At 48.4% G+C, this 20,410-nt stretch overlaps 2 protein-coding genes across 2 annotated transcripts in view; one reads left to right on the plus strand and one right to left on the minus strand.

Annotated features, from left to right (window-relative positions):
- Positions 1-269: 269 nt before the first annotated feature.
- Positions 270-12,077, plus strand: ZSWIM7 (zinc finger SWIM-type containing 7). The gene is made up of 5 exons (XM_007462675.1): positions 270-360; positions 2,470-2,491; positions 5,443-5,545; positions 10,500-10,604; positions 11,958-12,077. Exons 1-5 carry the CDS (start codon positions 270-272, stop codon positions 12,075-12,077), a joined length of 441 nt encoding a protein of 146 aa, XP_007462737.1.
- A 1,937-nt stretch (positions 12,078-14,014) lies between these two features.
- The window catches only part of ADORA2B (adenosine A2b receptor), a 23,109-nt gene continuing 16,713 nt past the window's right edge, over positions 14,015-20,410 (minus strand). The window contains exon 2 of the mRNA XM_007462664.1: positions 14,015-14,678. Within this exon, the coding sequence (XP_007462726.1) occupies positions 14,015-14,678 (664 nt within the window). The remainder of the gene's footprint in view (positions 14,679-20,410) is intronic.

Genomic DNA, 20,410 nt, shown 5'->3' on the forward strand with positions numbered 1-20,410 from the left:
CCGCCGCGGGCGCTCGGCCTCCCGCCGGACCCGGCAGCGGGAGCGCCGGGCAGCCCCGGCCCCGCCGCCCCGCCACCCGCAGGAGGCGTAGGGCCAGACCCGCGCCCAGGAGCCGGTGCATGGCCCCCCGCGTCTTCTGCGGACTGCGGTCCGGGTCCCGGAAGTCCTGCCCGGGAAGTCCCGCCCCCCCGGGGCCGAGCGCCCGCCGATTGGTCGGGACGCACTGACGTCACCGCGTCCGCCACGCCCCGGCTAGCGCGGTACCGGTCATGGCGGTGGCGGCGCGGGCCCTCATGCTGCCGGCAGTGGTGGAGGAGCTGCTGAGCGAGATGGCGGCGGCGGCGCGGGACGGCGCGCCGAGTACGGGCTGGAGGCTTATGCGGCGGCGCCGGCGGGGGCGGAAACCCGGGGTACCGGGGCGGGGTTGCTGGCCCCTACGAGGGAGGTTTCTATTGACCTCGTCAGTAGCCCTTCCTTCTCAAAATCTGTGTTCGCTCTAAACGAATCCTCTCCTACACCCTGTTCAACGAGCGAATATTTCAGGGCCGCAAACCCGGCTGCAGACGCAGCGACTTGGGGTGGGCGGGGGCGGTTCTGGACGCTGTGGCTGTACCTGTTTTCCTTTGACCAGCAGAGGATGCTCTGTGACCAGGTTCCCGCATCCCTGGGCGTTCGCAGCACACACCGGTATTGAGAGGGTCCTGATCGAAGTGCATCTGCATGAGAATTGGGCAACCAGCGTCCGAATGGTCATTGAATAAATAGATTAGACCTCAGAACTGCCCCTGCTGGTTCACTTGGATAGCTTTTGTTTGAAAAGGACCGCACTTTGAAAGGATTTATCTTGAGTTACTGTTTTTAAAGAATTGAGAAAAGGAAGCCAACTTTTCTCATTTCAGTTAAAACTAAAGCAGTATATGTGCTTAAAAGATTAGGCCAGCCAGGTATTCAAACATGTTCTGATCCCAGAAAGGGTGGGGGGGGAAAGCCTGTCTGTTGTCAGCTCAAACAGTGGTTGCCCGAGATGGGCTCTGTGTCTGAATGGATTAATCCATACACTGAGAGTCTTGAAGGGGGCCTGCAGGTGCCCCTGATGCTCAGGACTCAGAGCGACCACTACCACTGACTCACGTTTATTTTCAGCAGAACCGTTTCCTGCTATTTAAAAATCTTTGTTCTAGTTAGTCATACACTCTTCCTGACCCCCACCCTTCAACGATAATTTCTTTAGGTCAATACTGAGTTTACACTTGTGATGATGTAAAATTGAGTCACAGCTGAGCCATGCAGGAAGCTAGGATTACGTTTCCTTTCCTGTAACTTTCTGCTTTCTCTCAAAACTGTCATACTTGTGTTTACTTTTTTATGTATCCCTAATTCAACCTCAGACTCTTTTACCAGTGTTCTAAATCGCTACTCAAGATGTTCAGGTGAATGTGATGTTTTATCAATTTCATGTTCCTGCAGGAGTCTCTCCTAGAGCCTTCAGGTGTGCTCTCCTATGGGCTGGCTGTCTCTTGAGATCTCCCTTCACCATTATTGTCTGGGGAATTCCCTTTACCTAAGTTGAGCCTTATATTTAGTTCACCCTACAATTTTCTTTTTCTCAGTTTGCTAATTTTATAGAGCACATACTCTAGTACCTTCCTGAAGAAGAGCACGAGATGTACTTTTTGAGGCTTTACATACCTGAAAAAGTTCTTTTCCTATCCTCACACTTAATTGATAGTTTGGCTAGGTATTGAATTATATGTTGGAAATACCATTTCTTCAGACATCTGAAAGCGTTATTCTGCTACCTTCTAACTTCTTAAACTTTCTTTCAAAGAGTCTTTATTTTAGCCCCCCTGCTTCCTTCCCACTCCAGAGCCATCTGGTGCCACCAGTTTCTGAGGTTTTTTTTAGCAGGAGGGGGTACTAGATTCTGAAGGGTAAATCAGGCTCTGATTTACACTCGGCTCTCCCATTGCTCACTTAGGATTCAGTGTTCTCAGGTCTTGTAAATTATTTTCCAGCTGTGTTTCTCCCCGTCCTCATCCTGGGGAGTTTATGCTTTTTTAAAAAATCCTTTTATTATTGTTTAGCAGAATATTGGGAAGGAGTAAAATTTGATGCCTATGTTCAATTCACCACCTTACACAAAAGTCTTTTTGGCTATAGTCTTTTCTCCTTTTTTTGATAAAATTATTTATCTTGGCTGCGTTGGGTCTTTGTTGCGGTGCACGGGCTTCACTCGTTGTGGCTCGCAGGCTTTAGAGCACAGGCTCAGTAGTTGTGGCGCACGGGCTTAGTTGCTCCGCGGCACGTGGGATCTTCCCGGACCAGGGCTCGAACCCGTGTTCCCTGCATTGGCAGGCGGACTCTCAACCACTGCGCCACTAGGGAAGCCCCTGTTTATACTCTCTTTAAGATGTTTTTGTCTATGGTCACTGGTTTGACACAATTAACCTTTCCATTCCTGTTTTACAGTTCCTGATGAGCATCTGTTATCGTAAGTATATATCCTGTTGTATTTGGGTTTTTTTTTTTTTAAATCATGAATGTGTTTTTTAAAAGCCAAATTCTTTCAGCATCAACTCTTGATTTTTAAAAAATATTCTTACTAAACTAGGAACAATATTTTCTTTACATGATTAAAAATCTGTCTCAAGTGAATAACCAACACTGTATTTGACAGTACAAGGCATTCCCTTATTGTCCTAATTGCCACTTTAACATTGCTTTAAAAGTTGTAGCTGTTACACGAACACATGAAAAAATGAGAAGTACACTTGATCCTTGAACAACGCAAAACAAACTATGTGTGTCCACACATAGTGATTTTTTCAGTAAATACATACTGCAGTGCTATACCATGTGAGGCTGGTTAAACCATAGATATGGAGAGCAGCTTAAAGTTATATGCAGATTTTCAGTTGCTCAGAGGGTCAGTGCCCCTAATCCCCGTATTGTTCAAGAGTCAGCTGTATGCCTATCTGCAAAGAGAGACAATTGTCATTATTTGTAGGGGACATAACTACTTTTTAAACACCAAGAGAATAAAGTGTTTTTTTTTTAAATACAGAAACTAATAATTATTTTCCTTCATACACAAAGTTCAAACATTAATTACATTCTCAATAGCAAGAAAAAAGTGAAAGCTACCTAGGAATAACTAAACATTTAACTGCACATAAACATTTATATTTAAAAACTCCTGAAGGATATACACCAACTTATACCAGAGGTTATCTTAGGGGGGAGGAAGGAGGTGCAATTTAGAAAAGGGCTTTAACTTTTTCTCTATTTCTTAAATTTTTTACAAAGATTGTACATTATGAAAAAAATTACTACATTTAAAACAAAGAAAATAGGCAAATAATAAAAGAATTCAAGTTACCAAAAGCTTTGACAAAAAGCTAAATTTTACTAGTGATCATAAAAATACAAATTAAAATAATTAGATAACTTCCCATCTATAAAACCTGGGTATCACAGAAAAGATGTTGGTAAGAATCTTCCAGATGTTGGCAAGAACATGGAGAAAAGGATAACTGATATCCTGATGGTAGGAGTGTAACTTGGAAGGTAAACTGGCAACTGGGAACAGGAGCTTTAAAATATACATATTCTTTGACCCAGAAATTCCACTTATAAGACTGTATCTCAGGGAATTAATCATGGATGTTTAAAGACTTTACAGTGAGCACATTCATCCACTATTGTTTATGGTAGCAAAAAGAAAAAAACACCTTGAAACAATCTAATTATTCAAATTAAATTTAATAAACTCTAATTATCCAAAAAATAGAGTTGGGGAAAATAAAAGTAATTGATCTTTACAGTGGAATTCTTTATAACCATTAAAAGTGGTTAAAAGTGCATTGAGATATTCACAATATGTTATGAAGCAGACAAGGCAGGTTAAAAAAATTCTTATTAGATCCATTTTTAAAGTTAATTGGAATTATCTCTGATTGATAAAGTTATTCCCAGATTTTATGTCTTTAGTTTTCTTTGCCCATAGACAATCATCCTATGTTTAATTTTAAACACTTTTCCCATTCTAACAGTTTGTTATAGTCACAGACTACTTTGTTAGAAAATGCAGAAGTTGAACGTTTTAATTTTAAAGCCTTAGTAGTGCTGTCTTCTTATTTCGTGTCAAATCCTAAGGGTTCTTTAAAACATTAACTTTTTAGTTTTAGTTCAACCCAGCCATTTTATCTTCCAGTTTATAAAAATAACCCATACTTGTAAATAAATAAATGAAGTCCTTGGAAATAAAACATCAAAAGCATCAATAATCATACAAGCCAATGATAATCACTGTTAAAATTTGGTTTATCGCCTTTTTTTTTTCCAATGTAATGTTTTATTTTGAGGTAATTGTAGATTTTCTTAAGAAAAAAATTTTTAACATGATGGAGAGTTTCTAGATATAAAATACGGTGCCCGACCTTCTCACCTAACATATTGTAAGAATTTTCCCACATATCACAGTTTTTCTGGTACATCATTTAACAGCTGGATAGCCTTTATTACTGATCCATAAAGAACAAATTTAACACCCATCAGATGGTCAAGCATGAAAAGGCCTGACAATACAGGTGTTGGTGAGGATGAGAAGGAAATAGAACTCTCATATGGCGCTAGGGGGAGCACTGTTTCCGTGGTGGGAAGCTGTTGGCAGCGCCCATTAAAACTGAAAACTGCATATATCCTAAGACCCAGCAGTTCCGCTTTCACTTACATAACCAGGAAGGACGCTCATATATGTGCCCCAGGGGGCATGTACGGGGATAACTGAGTATTCATAATAGTGTCAAATGGAAACATTCAGAATGTCCATCAATAGAGTACTTAAAAAAATAAGAGTATTTAAAACATAAAATGTATTATGTACATACAATAGAATATTATTCAAAAGTTAAAAAAATATATATATATACACACAAATATATACATGCATCATTCTCAGAAGTACACTGAGTGGGAAAAAGAAGTTGCCAAAAAAGGCTACCATATACCTTTTGTTTTAAAACTTATAAAACGATACCATATGTATATATGTATGTGTGTATATATATGTATGCACACACACACATGCACTATGTATTATAAAATATAAAAACATGAATAGGGAGGAAACCATCAGATGCATGTGGTTGCCTCGGGGATGAAGGAAGTTGGGACGAATAGGAAAGACTGAAGTATAAAGAGGACTTCTTTATCCAAACAACATGTCAACATTTATTCTGGGGGGTTGATTACATGGGGTCATGTTAACATTTATTCTGGGGGGTTGATTACATGGGGTTTTGCTGTATTGTCACCTTTTTTTTTTTTTTCCCAAATTAAAATGAACTGAATTTTTAAAAACTGCCGATGGCGATCCTTTGGGTCAAGTCGCAGAGGTGGCTTGAGTCCAGCCGTCTATCCTGAAGCTTCTCTGCTCCCCAGGCTGAAGTTTGTCTTTGGCTCATCCGCCGTCCAGGCCTTGGACCTCGTTGATCGCCAGTCCGTCACCTTAATCTCATCACCCAGTGGGAGGCGTGTTTACCAGGTAGAGACCTAGAGGTGGGGATTATCTCAACAGAATCCCCGTGGGACAAAATGTTCTCATGAATCTCTGTGAAAGCTGGTGACCAGCCCTGAGTATTTCATGGGCTTTTGAAAAGCATTTGACCCAACTTGGTAAAATTAGAGTATGAGTAGTTAAAATAAGATAAACATGACCTGTTAGCTCTACCTGGTAGCAATGTGTGGAACCAGCAGTGACGCAGAGAGGCTCTCTTCTCTGGTCTGACGGAGCACAGCCAACTTTTGCCTTCCTGTCATTTAATACTAGAGGTACTTTCCCACCCACCCACCCCCCCGAAAAGCGCTGACTCCATCACCTTGTTACATTATCTCTTGCTTACAAGCAAAAACCAAAATGTATTTTGAGGTCCTTCCACATGTCCAGATTCATCTCATAGAAATGATCTGTCAAAATTGTTGTCAAGAAGTGTTCACGAAGGCCAAACTGCTAAATTCAGGCAGTTTACTTGGACCTTAGTTTTGCCCACTGGAGCTGAAGGTAGGTAGATTTGTAAAGTAACAGATCAGACTCTTATCAGACTCCGAATTACTTTCATGTATTGATAATTCTCACCAAAGGCCCGGAAAGATATTCATTGTGCCGAAAACTGAGGTGCAGAAAATTAACAGTCACCTCCGGCAGTGGGGATGTGTAAAGGCCATCCTACACTGCCTGTCTGTACATCAGCAGTGGGCCACACTCCCCACCCCCAGTTTAGCTACATTAGACAGTGGTACCTGCCGCTGGGATTGAGCAAAGGGAATCTTGTGAATGAAATTAAACAGCAGCAGTGGTCTCCAAAATTTTGTGTCTGGCTTGGAAGGAGTGAAAAGGAAGCTGTCAGCTCTTGTCTTTAGTCCAGGCCTTGCTGAAGACCAGGAAGGAAGGGTTTTTCAGTGTTTGGATTCTGGTTTCTTTATGATGACCTTCTCAGAGTTAAGACCGCGTTGACTCATTCTTAGTGAGTGAGTGACTGGGCAGAGCCTCTTGGGTACATGGCTGGCTTTGCCTAGTGAACTTCCTTGCTGTTCCACACTGCAGGGTGGCGCGGCCAGCCTGGCACGTCCTCCCGCATCTCTGCGTGAAGTAAGCTGGGTGATCCATGCTGAAGGCTGCAGCTGAAACTCTGGGTTGTGTTTACTTAAAAGAGGCGCTGCTGATGAGAATTTCCTCGTGGTGAGCTTCATAGATGAATAATCGGCACTTAATAAGTGATACTGTTCGTACCTGAGGAAGGGTTTCCATCTTCTTTCTAGAGTATTTATTTTTGGTTTTTATGTAGCTAAAATACCCTCAACGGGGAGGGCCTCGGAGTTTTCCCATGTCTTTTAGTTTCGGATTTTTTGTCCCAGTTCCAACGTCAGCAGAACCCCTGACCTGCACAAGCAGAGTCCCAGCTGCCCTCTAGTTCTGGGATCTCACTGTTAGTTAAAATCTTAAAGACTCTGAAATATTTCAGTTATTGTTGACTTCTTTGTTCCTCCCAGGATCACTGTGACTTGTTTAATTTTCATCATTCACATTCTGTATTACATCATGTTGCTTTATTCGTCATAAAAATGCTAACTTAGAATTGTGGCTGTCAGCTTGGACTCTGAATTAAATGAGGCTGTAGAAATCTTATAGACGCCCTCAAATCAACCTTAGTGGTTCCACTGTATGTAGTAACATAGGAAGAGGTCCTGTGAGATGATAAAAGCTGAGTCAGACATTGCCTTCTGGCCCTGCTACTTATCGTTCCATAGGGCAACCTTCTAATACCTCACTCCCTCCAGGTCTAGTGGAAATTATCCTAAAGTCACACTGACCTTGTTACCTGACTTGCTTTTTCTGATAAACTTTGGTCCATCCACTGACGGCGGTGCGTCAGTCAGGAGGTGCTAAATAAGTCAGGCTGTGGTAACAATGACCCCCAAATTTCAAAACAAAGTTTGTATCTCACTCACTATACATCTCCATTAAGAGTCAACTGCAGCTCTGCTCCAAAACATCTTCAGTCGGGGTCCCAGTCGATGGAGCAGCCCCTGTCTGGAACATTGCGGATCTCACAGCAGAAAGAAAAGAGGACATAGTATGCACCCATTTTTAACGTTTCTGCTTGGCTACTCACATTTTACTGGCTAAGGCAGGTCACACAGTCAGCCTGTATCTAATAGGGCGGGAATGTATAATCCTCTTTCCGAGAGAGGCACCGAACTCGGGGAACAGTAAATAATACAGTTCACCACTGTGATGGATGCTAAGAGGCTTGGAGCAGCCATAAAGTAAAACTGTCCTTGTGAGTGGATGACCATGCAGGTGGGTCAGTCACCTTAGAACCTCACTGAAACCGTAGCAGACTTCCTCCAGGCAAGGTGCACACAAGTCCAGCCTGGGTTTGAGTATCCTCTTTCCTGCATTTCTTTTTTTAAAAGCTCTCTCCTTCTGGGGATAAACATTCCAGGCTCTGAGCGGCTGAACTGGGAGCATTTCCCGTGAGAGGAGGGGGTTTTTCCATTGAAGGGTGAAGGAAGTGAAGTAGATGGTCCCTGAGGTCAATTTCTAGTTCTAAACGTATCCAACTCAGATCTCTGCCTGATTATTGGGTTCGTTAGTTGTCCACTGCTCGATAAAGACGAAGCAAATTCAGAGCTGACTGTTCGTATACAGTATTCACTGCCTCGGGCGGCTGAACGTTTTGAGTCCTAGCCAGCCTTTGAAAGGATCAGCAAGGGGACCTCCTGTAGAAACTCTCCCCGTCCCTGAGTTACCGGCACTCAGCTTCATCCAGAGAGTATTCTAATGGGCTGGGGACCCACCATAAGAAGGAACTTGTCAGTGCAGAATTCCAGAGGCTTATGCCTAGTTAAATGTAAATCCAGAGAGAAGAGGAAATCTGAAGGTTTTTATTCATTGGTGACAGTTTGGAGACGCAAGAATTGTTGGTGTCACTGCTGGATGTTGATGGGTTTTCTTGCAGGACTCAGTGGGAAACAATCTGCTTTAATGCTCTCCCTTCAGCCTGTGTTTTCCAGACACTGGGGAGATTCCTGCAGTCATTCTCAGCGTCCACCACCGAAAACACGTCAGCGCCCCAGGACTGGAAATCTGTAACATGTGATTTTCTTCACACCTGATTTGTAACTGGGGCTGAAATTTTTAATGGGAACAGTAGGCATCTTCTTACCCAGTCATGGGCCATTTCTGGTAATCTTGCAGCCCCCAAGGAATTCTCCTGACTTGGTCAAGAAACCTTAGCGACATGGCCGCGTCACGTGAATGCCAGGACATTTGACAAACAGGCACAGCACATGCCTGAACACTGCTGTTGCTCGGTTGAAGCCTTACCTGCTGCTTTATTCTTCGTGAGGAGAAAGAGGAGCTCTGGCATTTGTTGCTTTTTAAGTCCTGGCCTTTTCATGTAGATGGCCACCTCAGAGCCTGCAAAACGTGGGAGCCCTGTGGCAATCCCTAAGTTGCGGTTCATGTGAGCTAGCCCTCGGGGTGGCGCCGCGTGCCCAGGACGCTCCTTTTGCCAACAGTTTGCAGAGTGTTTATTTATCTATTTATTTATTTATGTATTTATTTATTTTTGGCTGCGTTGGGTCTTTGTTGCTGCGCGCAGCCTTTCTCTAGTTGCGGCGAGCGGGGGCTACTCTTCGTTGCGGTGCGTGGGCTTCTCATTGTGGTGGCTTCTCGTTGCGGAGCACGGGCTCTAGGCGCGCGGGCTTCAGTAGTTGTGGCTCGCGGGCTTAGTAGTTGTGGCTCACGGGCTCTAGAGCGCAGGCTCAGTAGTTGTGGCTCGTGGGCTCTAGAGCACAAGCTCAATAGTTGTGGCGCACGGGCTTAGTTGCTACGCGGCATGTGGGATCTTACCGGACCAGGGCTCGAACCCGTGTCCCGGGCATTGGCAGGGGGGGGGTGAACCACTGCCACCAGGGAAGCCCTGCAGATTTAACTGTAGGAATGAAGCCCTCAGCTGTGTCTTTGGCCGCTTCGTGGTGGAGACATAAATAGGCGATTTCTCCGTTTGTCCAGTCACACTCCAGATGCAGCATCACTTCCCTGGACGGCCTCTCCTCACCACTTGACTGACAGCAGGCCGTCTGCTCTTGGACGGGCGTTTGGCAGGCGGATTCTTAACCACTGCCACCAGGGAAGCCCTGCAGATTTAACTGTAGGAATGAAGCCCTCAGCTGTGTCTTTGGCCGCTTCGTGGTGGAGACATAAATAGGCGATTTCTCCGTTTGTCCAGTCACACTCCAGATGCAGCATCACTTCCCTGGACGGCCTCTCCTCACCACTTGACTGACAGCAGGCCGTCTGCTCTTGGACGGGCGTGTTCCCAGCCCTCGTATCTATGCGCTCCTTCCATCCTGCTGGGGAACAGGCAGATCTGGGCTTACCGCGCTCCGAGACAGCCGCCCGATCATCCCGTTACAAAATTCTCTGCTTCCTATGTTCCTCCTGTTCTCAGATGCTTTTCAGGAGCCCTTTCCCGTTTTCTTCTGAAGACCTGTCTTTCTGCCTCACCGCCAAGCCTTCACCTGTTTTCAGACTCCCTTCACACGTGTGGTGGAAGCTTTAGACGTTTACACACATGCTGTGAAATACCAGAGGCTGAGAAACACCACGATGAAGTGCAGATGAGGGGCTTCTCTCCTCTGCCTCTTTGTAGTCAGCCCGGAGTGGGCCCTCTGAATCACCGGCCACAGGGATGGTGTAACCCACCCGAAACGCTTCCGTTGAGTCCTGTGGAGTCCTCAGGGCAGAGCCCTAAGGCAGCGGGAAGGTCCCGCAGGCAGGGAAGTCGAGTTTCCACTTCTGCGGAAGATGTTCCTACGGTTCTTCCCAGCGCAGAGCAGCTCCGAGTCGTCAGGCAGATGAATTCGGGGGAAGGGGATGGTTTTCCAGCACGCCTCTCCAAGTCTGATCCCATCTGTCCTTTCCCTTCTAGGTACTTGGAAGTTCCGGTAGAACATACGTGTGTTTGGCCTCTTGTCATTACTGTTCGTGTCCGGCATTTGCCTTCTCAGTGCTGCGGAAGGGTGACAGCCTCCTGGTGAGGATGGGAAGGGCCCCCCCAACTGCGGCTGAGCTAGGAGAGAGAGTGAGAGCCCTCGCTGCGCCGTTTAAGAGCTGCACCAAATGGGGGTTTTACTACATGTGGAAACAGATAGTAGTTTCTTCTCTTTGACTTCAGTTAGTCCTCTCTTTTGGGTTTACCCTCCCAAAATGCAGTGTCAGTTTTAGAACTGCACCAATTTCCCATTTTAATTTAAAAGGTCACAGATGAAGCTGTGGGGAGGGCAACAGGTAATCCCCAAAGTTGGCAACTGGGGAACCAGTCGGCCCAATAGAAATATGAACTAAATTGATGCTGGCAGCTTTGCACACCCCCAGCTCCACGTCCAGCCTTGAGGTGTTTCTTCCCACTCCCCATGAGACAGCCTGGCACTTGGCCACGCTCGACTCTCCCGGGGGCAGGAGAGCACACCGGTGCCTCTGTTGACTTCACGGAGTCCAGGGCATCAAGCAGGAACAAGACACACTCACAAAACTCCTGATTCCACAGGAGAAAGCACTACCCAGCCGAGAGCAGGTAGCTATGTTTTAAGTCTTGCCAAAGGAAGAAAATTATAGCACCCGCTGAATTCTTCCCCTTGCTTTTACACTGTTAATTACACACCTCGGGAACTGGGTGGCAGGTTGAATGTCCCATTGTACAAGAAGCCACATTCACAGCTGATTTCACCTGTAAAATGACAGGGTTCAGGCAGGCCCTCCAGTAACCTAAGCTGTGTGTGCTATGATACAAGGTCCAGCACAGGTCCTCTCCCCAGAGGTGTTACAGGCCGAGCTTTGTGAGGGTCCTGCCACCCCTGCCCCCGCCCCCGACACCGCGCCCCGGAAGTCTAATAGCGGTGAAGGGACTACACTGTAGACTGAGCATGTGTGTAAGATGGGGATAAGACCTGTCCCCCTGGGGGGCTTAAATGAGATAATCTTATTATCGCATTATTAAATAATTCTCTTATTAAGTGAGATAAACTTTAAGAAGCACTTAGCACAGTACCTCAAGGAACGTTAACCATTACTATTAACAGCTTTCTGAAGGCGAGGAAGAAAGAAATATAATTTAGGACTAAAATAAAGAGCCTGTCTCAGTTTTTCCTTGGTTTTACCTGTACCAAGCTGGATCTAAACTGTTGCTCCAAACAACAGGCAAAGGAAAACCTCCTTTGTCCCCACTGCCTCCTAGAAGGTCTCATCTTTGTCTGCAGTTTCAGACAGTGAGTGAGAGGCGCACAGTCTGTGTGCCCCACTCCTTTCCTGCTACATGTGATGGTGGTGAGAGGTCTGGGTTAGTCCGGCCCCTCCAGTTTCTAACTGGTTTGTGTGTTTTGTGTTCCAGTGCAAGCACCTCTTGGCAGTTTATCTTAGTCAGGTTATGAGGACCTGTCAGCAGCTGAGCGTCTCTGACAAGCAACTGACTGATGTATTATTGATGGAAAAGACACAGGAAGCATCATAAATGGCGCAGATGGAGCATCACACTGTCCTTCAACACAGGAGTCCTGTCCAGGACACACGTGACTGGCCACACGTGATTCACGCGGCGGAGACGTGAACCAGACTTCCTGTCGCTGTCCCTTCCCCTTGGGCTGCAGGAGGCATTGTGGGTTGGGCCCAGGATGTGTGTATGGTTTGAAGCCCTCGTGAAAAGTCTGCACCAGCCTCCAAGCCCCTTGTGTAGAAAATTTCCAGATGGAATCAAGCGTTTTAGACTCCAAAGCCTAACATCATGTCATGGTCATAATCAGTCAGACTCTTAAGTGACTAGAGTACTAGTCATTTTTAGGAGGTTGGAGCGGTAGGTGAAAGAGCAAGCTGAAGTTCATAGATAAATAAGCATCAGTCCTTTCTCTTGGGCCCAGAAAACTGCAGTAGAAGGTTAGAGCGGAGATGTGGCTAAATGGCAGCAAAGACAAAAAGCCATCAGGGTTCTGGTTTCAGTGAGCTGCAGAATCTGTGGTGTTGAGGCCAAAACAGCTGATTAAATAGGCTGTATTGTGAGAAAGGTAGCACCTAGGACAAGGAAGTGCCGGTTTGCTCTGCGTGCCCTTCTGAGCTTTGTAACAAGCCAGATGAGGGAAGCCGGAGACGCTGCTGGGGATTCCCAGTCTGAGGAAGAAAAGGCTGAGAGATCCCAAGAGGATGTCGGGAGGGAGATCAACGGGACGCATCCGGACCCCAAGAGAGAGCAAAGGAGCAATGAGGGATGAAAAGGAACACGAGACAGATTTCGGCACAGGACAGGAACTTTTCATGGGGAAGGCTGTCCGCAGCTGGAACAGGGTCCTAGAAGGACAGGCTCTCCCTGTCTCTCTAGGGGTTCGTGAGCCTGCAACATGCTCGCAGGGTTACTGCTGAAGGAATCGAGTCAGCGACCAGACAGGTGAAATAGATGGTTTTGCAGCCTCAGACAGCCCCCAGTCCTGTGCCCCGCAATGTGAGGTGCTAATGAATGACTGTGGGAAAGGCCGCAGATGGCACAGGGCTCTGTGGTGGCAGAGCCTTCTCTTAGGTCGAGGTGTGGCGAATAAAACCTATCAAGACTGTGCTACTTGGCAAACTTGGGCTCGGTGTAAACTTATTTCAGGATAAAGAACGGAAGGTAGGTGAGCTCTGCACAGCAAGCCGGCGCAGCACCCTAAACTGTATTTTTTTTTTTTAAGTTTTATTTTTATTTCACCTCATACATAAACACAATTTTCTAACTTTCCTTAGTAAAATTTTCACTTTGGATTCCAGCAACTTGGACAAACTTGGGAGAGAAGTAAAATTCACTATCTAGGAAGGGGGAAACAGAATCTGGTGGCAGAGGGATCCCACTTCTCCAGTTTCTTCCTTTAGGGTAGTTTGCTGTACATGGAAAAGACTGTTATCAAACCTGTCATCTGATGACATTCTACTTAAGAACTTATGAGACTGTCATTTCCCTAATATGGCAGGGTCTTGATTGAAGAATTATACTTTTAATTTTCCTGGTCACCTTCCTCAGAACAAGTATATATTTTTAGTATGTCCAACTTTTTCCATTGCCTGCTAAGTTAAAAAGTATTTGTACTGTAATAGTTCACAGTGTTTCACAGTAAAATAGTTTCAGTCATTTTCTACCACGAAAGAGTAGACTCTTAAAAACAAAAAACTTTCTTTTACCATCCATTCAAGTCGTCGGCTTCATCAGCAAGAGCGGCCAGAGAACCGTGAACACATCTGCCGACCCTCGGAACCTACTAGTAACGTGTGCATATTAACTGGGGACGTGGTACCCCCGGGGAAGTGCTCTGAAGAGGCCACCTGCTGGCCTGTGAGGTGTAGCCGTCCTTCCAGTGAGAATCCGCCAGCCATGCCCTGTCCCTTTGTTACTGAACTTGTGCCTTCTCCTTGAAGAGGCCAGAGCCTAGGTCACAGGCCCACCTGGAGAGCAGGCTGCGCCCCTGCCTGCCCATCCCCACTCTTGCAGACGTCTGTCCGGCAGAGGACATACCTGGAGATGATTTTGTGGAAAGTGTAGCGGAAGTCTCGGTTCCGGTAGGCGTAGACAATGGGATTGACGACCGAGTTGGCGTGCGACAGGAGGATGGCCGTGTTCATGGCCCACGTGGGCTTCTCCTTGGCCCAGCCTGGCTGAAAGAGCGAGGCACAGTTGATGGCATGTACCGGCAGCCAGCACAGAGCAAAGATCCCAACAATCATGGCCAGGGACTTGGCCGCATGGACCTCCCGCTGGAGGACGGTCCTCGAGTGGTCCATGAGCTCCATGCGCTGGAGCTGCCTGCAGGCCACCAGGAAGATCTTGACGTAGATTACCAGCATTATGAGCAGCGGGGGCAGGACGCACGCGAAGAAATTGAAGTACACCATGTAGCTCATGGGGACCACGTTCTCAAAAAGACACCTCACGAGGCAGCAGCTGGCATTGGCGGTTCCATCCCGGGGCTCCGTGCAATTGGTGGCGCGGTCTTTACTGTTCCACCCCAGGAACGGGGTCAGGCCGATGCCCAAGGCGAGGACCCAGAGGACAGCAATGACCCCTCTTGCTCGGGCCCCAGTGACCAGACTCTTATACCTGTTGAAAAGAACAGCATCTGTTACCGCCAGCGTACAGCACTCTGCCACCAAAGTCCAAGACCCCACCTCTGCTTTTTGTTCCTTTACCCCTAACAGCCTCTACTGTTCAGCCTCAGAGGGCACCGTGGCCTTTTACCCTCAACACTAACAGCTCGCAAACAGGTATAAACAGCTTTGCTTTAACAAGCTCAAGAAGGTTTTCATTCTTAATAACTCACCTCTGTCTAATGACAAATCATGGTCGAGGAGAACAGGTGGAGAATTCTTAAAGGCTGCTTTCTAATCGCCCAGAGAATGACCTTGGGTCTAGGCCTCCTATGAGACACAGTTCTAGGGGGTCGAAATACACCAGGGAACGGAACCCATAAGACCCCTGCTTCTCAGGGACTTAACGTTCTAGCAGGGGAGACAGATCGTAATAAACAACAAGCATAGGTTAGTAAATTATACGGTATGTTAGAAAGAGACATGTAATGTGAAAAAAGAAAGCAGAGTGAGGAAGGTGAGCTGTGACAGGGACTAGTGTTAAAGAGGTCAAGCAGGGAGGCTTCACTGATAAGATGCCCTTGAACAAACACCCAACAAGTGAGGACCGGAGGCCCCTGGAGTCAGGCAGCCCCACCTGGTGACTCTGGGTGAGAAGCCTTCTGGTCGGTCTCCCACCAACACCCCAGGAAGAGTCATTACCCCTGAATTCCCCGATAAGATGCTGGAGAATGAGAGTTCTAGCAGCGTCCCTGGCTGTCCCGGCTAGCGGCGAAGTTGATAAAAACTGGGAAAGAACTGAGCAAACATCAAACCTTTTTAGTAATTTTTAGACCATTAAATCTTATTTAAAATCTCTCTAAAAATCGTAATACACATTTTGGACGTTTTGCTACAAGGTAGTCCATATATGGTTTATAGCAAAGGTATAAACTCTGCTATTCATAACTGGTCCATAATATGTATTTAACATAATGTATTGAAAAAAATGAAATAACATCTTTACTTAACCTCTGGGAAGAAAACTGGGTAACAACTGGATACACATTATCTTAAGACTCGTCTGTGGGAAGCGTCCGATCTCCTTCGCCTGCAGGATTAAGCTCACACTTCTCAGCATGGACCACGGAGCCCTCAGGCCACAGCCCCAAGTGCCCCTGCCTGCTGTTCCAGACAGCTGCTGCGTCCTGGCCCGGCTGCTCTCCTGTCTCAAAGGTCACCTTCTTTCCTGCTCACTTCGCAGGCGAAGGTGGCCTCTCCCACTCTCTGGCCTCAGACACACACCTGTCATACAGCTTGTTTATCTCTCACAGGTGTTCAACCTTTTAAGGACTTGGACCTTGTCCCTTTGATTTGGTGTCCCCAGGAGCTAGCATAGTGCCTGGCACATAGGAGGTTCTTAGTAAGGTGGCCATTACAAACACATTCCTGGCTTGCTACCAGACAGCTTTAAAACGGGCTTCTGCTTATTAGGAATGCCTGATGCTGTGGCCGGACAGGCAGCAGAACTGGTCCAGTTTGCGGGGGCAGTTAACTGAGGTCTTGCCTCATGCTGACAGTGATCCCTCATCTTCTCTGCTCCCTACAAGGGCAGCTCAGTTGTGGGGTCTTGACTACAGAGGACCTGCTGGGTGCAGCTGCTCGCTGAACTTTTCTGGGCCAATAAATCCATCTATTTCCAAATCCTTTCTGCTTCCCTCCTCATGCAGGAATGTAAAGCCATTCCTTATAAAAATGTTATTCCTGGCCATTGCCTTGCCAGAGACGTGAAGAATGCAATCAGTCCCTGTAGGGTAACAAGGCCACCGCCACCTGAAGGCCAAGCACTTAAGAGTCACAGAACTTCAGGCCCACGAGGCAGCCACGCCTCCACTGTTCACGGGACTCAACTGCACTGAGCTGTGTACAGCTGAACACAGACCAGCCCCGGGGGATGAGTTAGATCTGGGGTTACCATATTCTCTTGTCAGTCATGGTCTGGGATGGATACGGGAGGTGGTTCTGGCCAATGTGACTAAAGGAAGTCTGCTAGGGTACTTCCAGGAAAAGTTTTACTTGATAAAAGGAGAGAGACACACGAGGAGAGCTCCTCCCCATACTCATCCCTTTCTGCTTTTGATGCTCTTATGGGAGGCTGTGATGCCTAGAGCTGCAGCAGCCATCTTGTGACCATGAGGCATGAGCCTGAAAACAAAGGAAATGGCGAAGCAGAAGGGAGGAAAGAGTCCAGGTCCTTGATGGTGTCTTTGAACCACTACACCAACCCTAGAACCACCATGGCTCCATACTGTAGTTCAAGAGATAATTGATGGTCTTGATTGCTTAAGTCACTGTTACCTGCAGCCAAAAGCATGGTGCTCATACAAACTGGAAGGGACTTTCATCTTTTCTAGTCCAACTTCTCTTATTTTACAAATGAGGAACCAGACATACAAAGTCTTTAAGTAACAAAGGCAATACAAGAACCAAAGACCAATAAGTCAGGACTTTCAGGCCTCTGTTCCTTACACCACGTTATGCTGCCTTTTTTTTTTTTAATATTTATTTATTTATTTATTTATTTGGCTTCGCCGGGTCTTAGTTGCAGCACACGGGATCTTCGTTGAGGCATGCAGCATCTTTTAGTTGCGGCATGTGGGATCTAGTTCCCTGACCAGGGATCGAACCTGGGCCCCCCTGCACTGGGAGCGTGGAGTCCTAACCGCTGGACCACCAGGGAAGTCGCTATGCTGCTTCTTTTACGTGACTTTTTCCTAAGCAATATTAGACACGGAGTCCTCTGTACACAGAGGGATCCCAAGGGGTGGCTTCCTGGCAGAGTTCAAAACGACCGGAATCCACCCACATCTGAACTTCCCAAAACTGCTGGATCCTGAGCATATGAAAAACTACTTTTACGCTAAATCTTCTTAGATGAGGAACAGCAGCTGATTTCATTTGGGGAGCAGCTGGTCCCAGCCTTCTCCATGACCCCCTGCACCAGGGCCTTTCTCCCCTACTGGCTCATTATTTTATTCAGAGTTCTTCCTTGTATTACCACACACTCCGCTGGCACTGGAAACAGAATCACGGCCCTCGGGGTCTGTGAAGCTAACGGAAGAGACAGAAAATAAACAGGTAAACACTCCAAGGTACAATCACAAGTCAGAAGGAGTCTGGCCAAACCAAAAGGAACAGGTTGCAGATTAGAGAAAACCAGGAAGAGCTTGGACCCAGGGTGTCAGGGAAGCCTCTCAGGCAGCAGAGCCGGAGGTGCAGGGGGCAGGGAGGCTCTGAAAAGCGGGGAGAAGCCATTCTAAGCAGAGAACAGAATGTGCATGGCTTCCAGACAGGAAAGGGTTTCACCTTCCTAGAGAAGCAGAGGGGTGAGGCGGGCCCGTCCCCAGGCCGGGGGAAGGGGCTGGGGCTTGATACTCAGATACGCAGGTGCTGCGGGCTGCCACGAGGGCTCGAGGCGCACTGGGGGGACGGCACTGGTCCCGGCTGTGTAAAGCTCACTGTGGAGACTGAGTCTCAGGGCAGCCGGAAGGAAAGCAGAGCAGTTAGCAAACTACTGCAATGGTTAACTCGAGAAGATGTTGGCGTGGGGCAGGATGGCAGCAAAGACGGGGATCACCGACGCCCCCCACCCACCCCAGCAGCTCTGAACCACACGGCCACATGACACGCTGGGGGCTACAGACTCCCCCAGCCGCCAGCCGCACAGGGCACATCAGTCAGACACACAGCCGCCCCGCCTGAGCGCCGCTCTGCAGGCACCAGGCCCGCGCGCATCCCCCGTCTCGCCAGGTCAGAGCACCATCGCCAGCTACAGATGTGGAGGCTGAGGCTCCCACGCTTAAATGATTGGCCTGCTGCTCCTGAACTGCAGTCAGGACACAAACCCACCGACCTGATCTGATTCCGGTTTTGCCCAAAGCAGTCACTTTCCTGCTCAGGACGCCGTGGTTCTTCTCACAGATCCCAGCTCCCACCTCCGCCAGCCCCGGCTCTGCTGCCCTCTGCCCTGGCCAAAGCTGCCAGCCGTTCCAGGGATCCTCCACCCCCCAACTCCGTGGCCGGCCACCTGGGAAGCAGCAGAGGCCTCTGCTGCCCGCTTGGCAGGCAGTCCTTAAAAGGCGGCAGGGAGACGCTTCTGCTGGCAGACACAACCAGACCCACAGGAGGACGTGGGCTCCAAAGGCAGACACGCTTTTAGCACCGGAGCTGCAGCCCCATGATGGCAGAACAGTCCGTGTCCGCGAGACACTGCCTGGACCCGGGCACGGGTGGGAGACGGCCAGGGATGCTGGGGAGAGCAGGCCGGTGTCCCTGCACCGGGCGGGAGGCTGGGGGCATGACCCCCGGGTCTCTGGCATCTCACGGGGGGTGGTGGGCTCCGCTCCCCTCCCCCATACCCTCTCGTCTCCCACTTCCGGCTGGGCCTCTGTCCTCTCCCTGAGCGCCCCACTCCCACCCTGCCCACCCCTCGCTCCTTTGCTCCCCGAGCACCAGGGGCTCTCAGAGCATCCTCGTGTGTGCGCGCATGCCCCCCACATCATTCCTGAAAGGCGGGAACGTGTCCTTTCCTACAACCGCCCCAAGTGCAGGAGGAGTAAATGGAAGGCGATGAACAGAGGAAATGTAGGCGGCAGTATTACTCCAAGCAAGCAGGAACAATTCCAGCCCACACAAAAGGGGTGTCCTGGGAGAGTCCACCCTCTGGGAAGTGGCTGTGCCCCCGCTGTGCTGGACCCACCCATTCTCCATGCAAGGGGCTCATTAGCTATGGAGCCAGATCGAGAGACAGTCACAACTAAAGGGAACACTGTGGATGCCCGGGCTCACATCATGACAGAGGGCTTGCCAAGCGCTGCCTAACAAGCGCTGGCCTATTTCTGGGCCAGGGTCCCCCCCTCCGGCTCTGTAGCCCTCGGCTCAGACCAGGCCACACGCTCAGCCTCGGAAACCAGAATTCCCAGCGCTCAGGGTGCTCTAAGTGCAGCAGATTCCCAAGGGCAGCCACCCTGGCAGTGACACTGAGTCCAGACAGGGGCTGGGGAGAGCCGGAGCTCTGTTCTCAGAAAAATGGGGAGAGTGGCGGCTGCAGAACCCACCCCTGCGGGGCCTTTGAACACAGATACCGTGTGTGCAAAGCACCTTATCAATGCAAATCACTAAGTAAGTTCACCCGGAGTTCTGCTCTGCTTCTTAAAATTGCTGATTGATCCTTTAGGGACTTTTCCCTTTATGTTCTGTTTCGCTCCCAAGTTTCATTTCTCTGTAATAGAAACACTTCTGCTCCAAAGCAACATATACATTCTCAGAAAACGTCATATATTCTAAAATCGCACACGAACAATAACGGGACTTACGTGAAAATGGGGTGAGGACAGACCACTCAACACCTACCAAGCGTTATAACTAGAGCGCTAACAAAATAACTTGGACCGCCCAGCAGGCAGGTCCGCGGAGGGGGTGGGTAGAGGCTGCCGCGGTGAATATTAAAAAAGTCCCCAGAAAGTCTAACGGAAATCCCGGCAAAAGTGCAATTGGAGCAAGGCCGATGGGTGCCAAGGCAGTGCAGCCGGACGAGGCGATGCGGCCGCGCGCCGTGAGGGGTGAGGGCTGCGGGTGCCGCAGGAGGCCCGGGCCCTGCTTCCCTCCCCACCCCGGTCCTGGGAGCCGCTCTGGGCTGCACAGCAGTCACACTGAGGGCTCTTCCCTCTCCTGCTGAAGCCGGCCACGCTAATCCCACTCTTCCGT

This window comes from Lipotes vexillifer, unplaced genomic scaffold (assembly GCF_000442215.2).
Source record: "Lipotes vexillifer unplaced genomic scaffold, Lipotes_vexillifer_v1.1 scaffold982, whole genome shotgun sequence".
Lineage (NCBI taxonomy): Eukaryota > Metazoa > Chordata > Mammalia > Artiodactyla > Lipotidae > Lipotes > Lipotes vexillifer.

Excerpts from the sequence above, each read along its gene's own strand:
- ZSWIM7 (XM_007462675.1), top strand. The coding sequence starts at position 270 with ATGGCGGTGGCGGCGCGGGCCCTCATGCTGCCGGCAGTGGTGGAGGAG. Across the intron at positions 2,492-5,442 it reads CCTGATGAGCATCTGTTATC|GCTGAAGTTTGTCTTTGGCT; the intron begins GTAAGTATATAT and ends TCTGCTCCCCAG. Across the intron at positions 5,546-10,499 it reads GTGGGAGGCGTGTTTACCAG|GTACTTGGAAGTTCCGGTAG; the intron begins GTAGAGACCTAG and ends TTTCCCTTCTAG.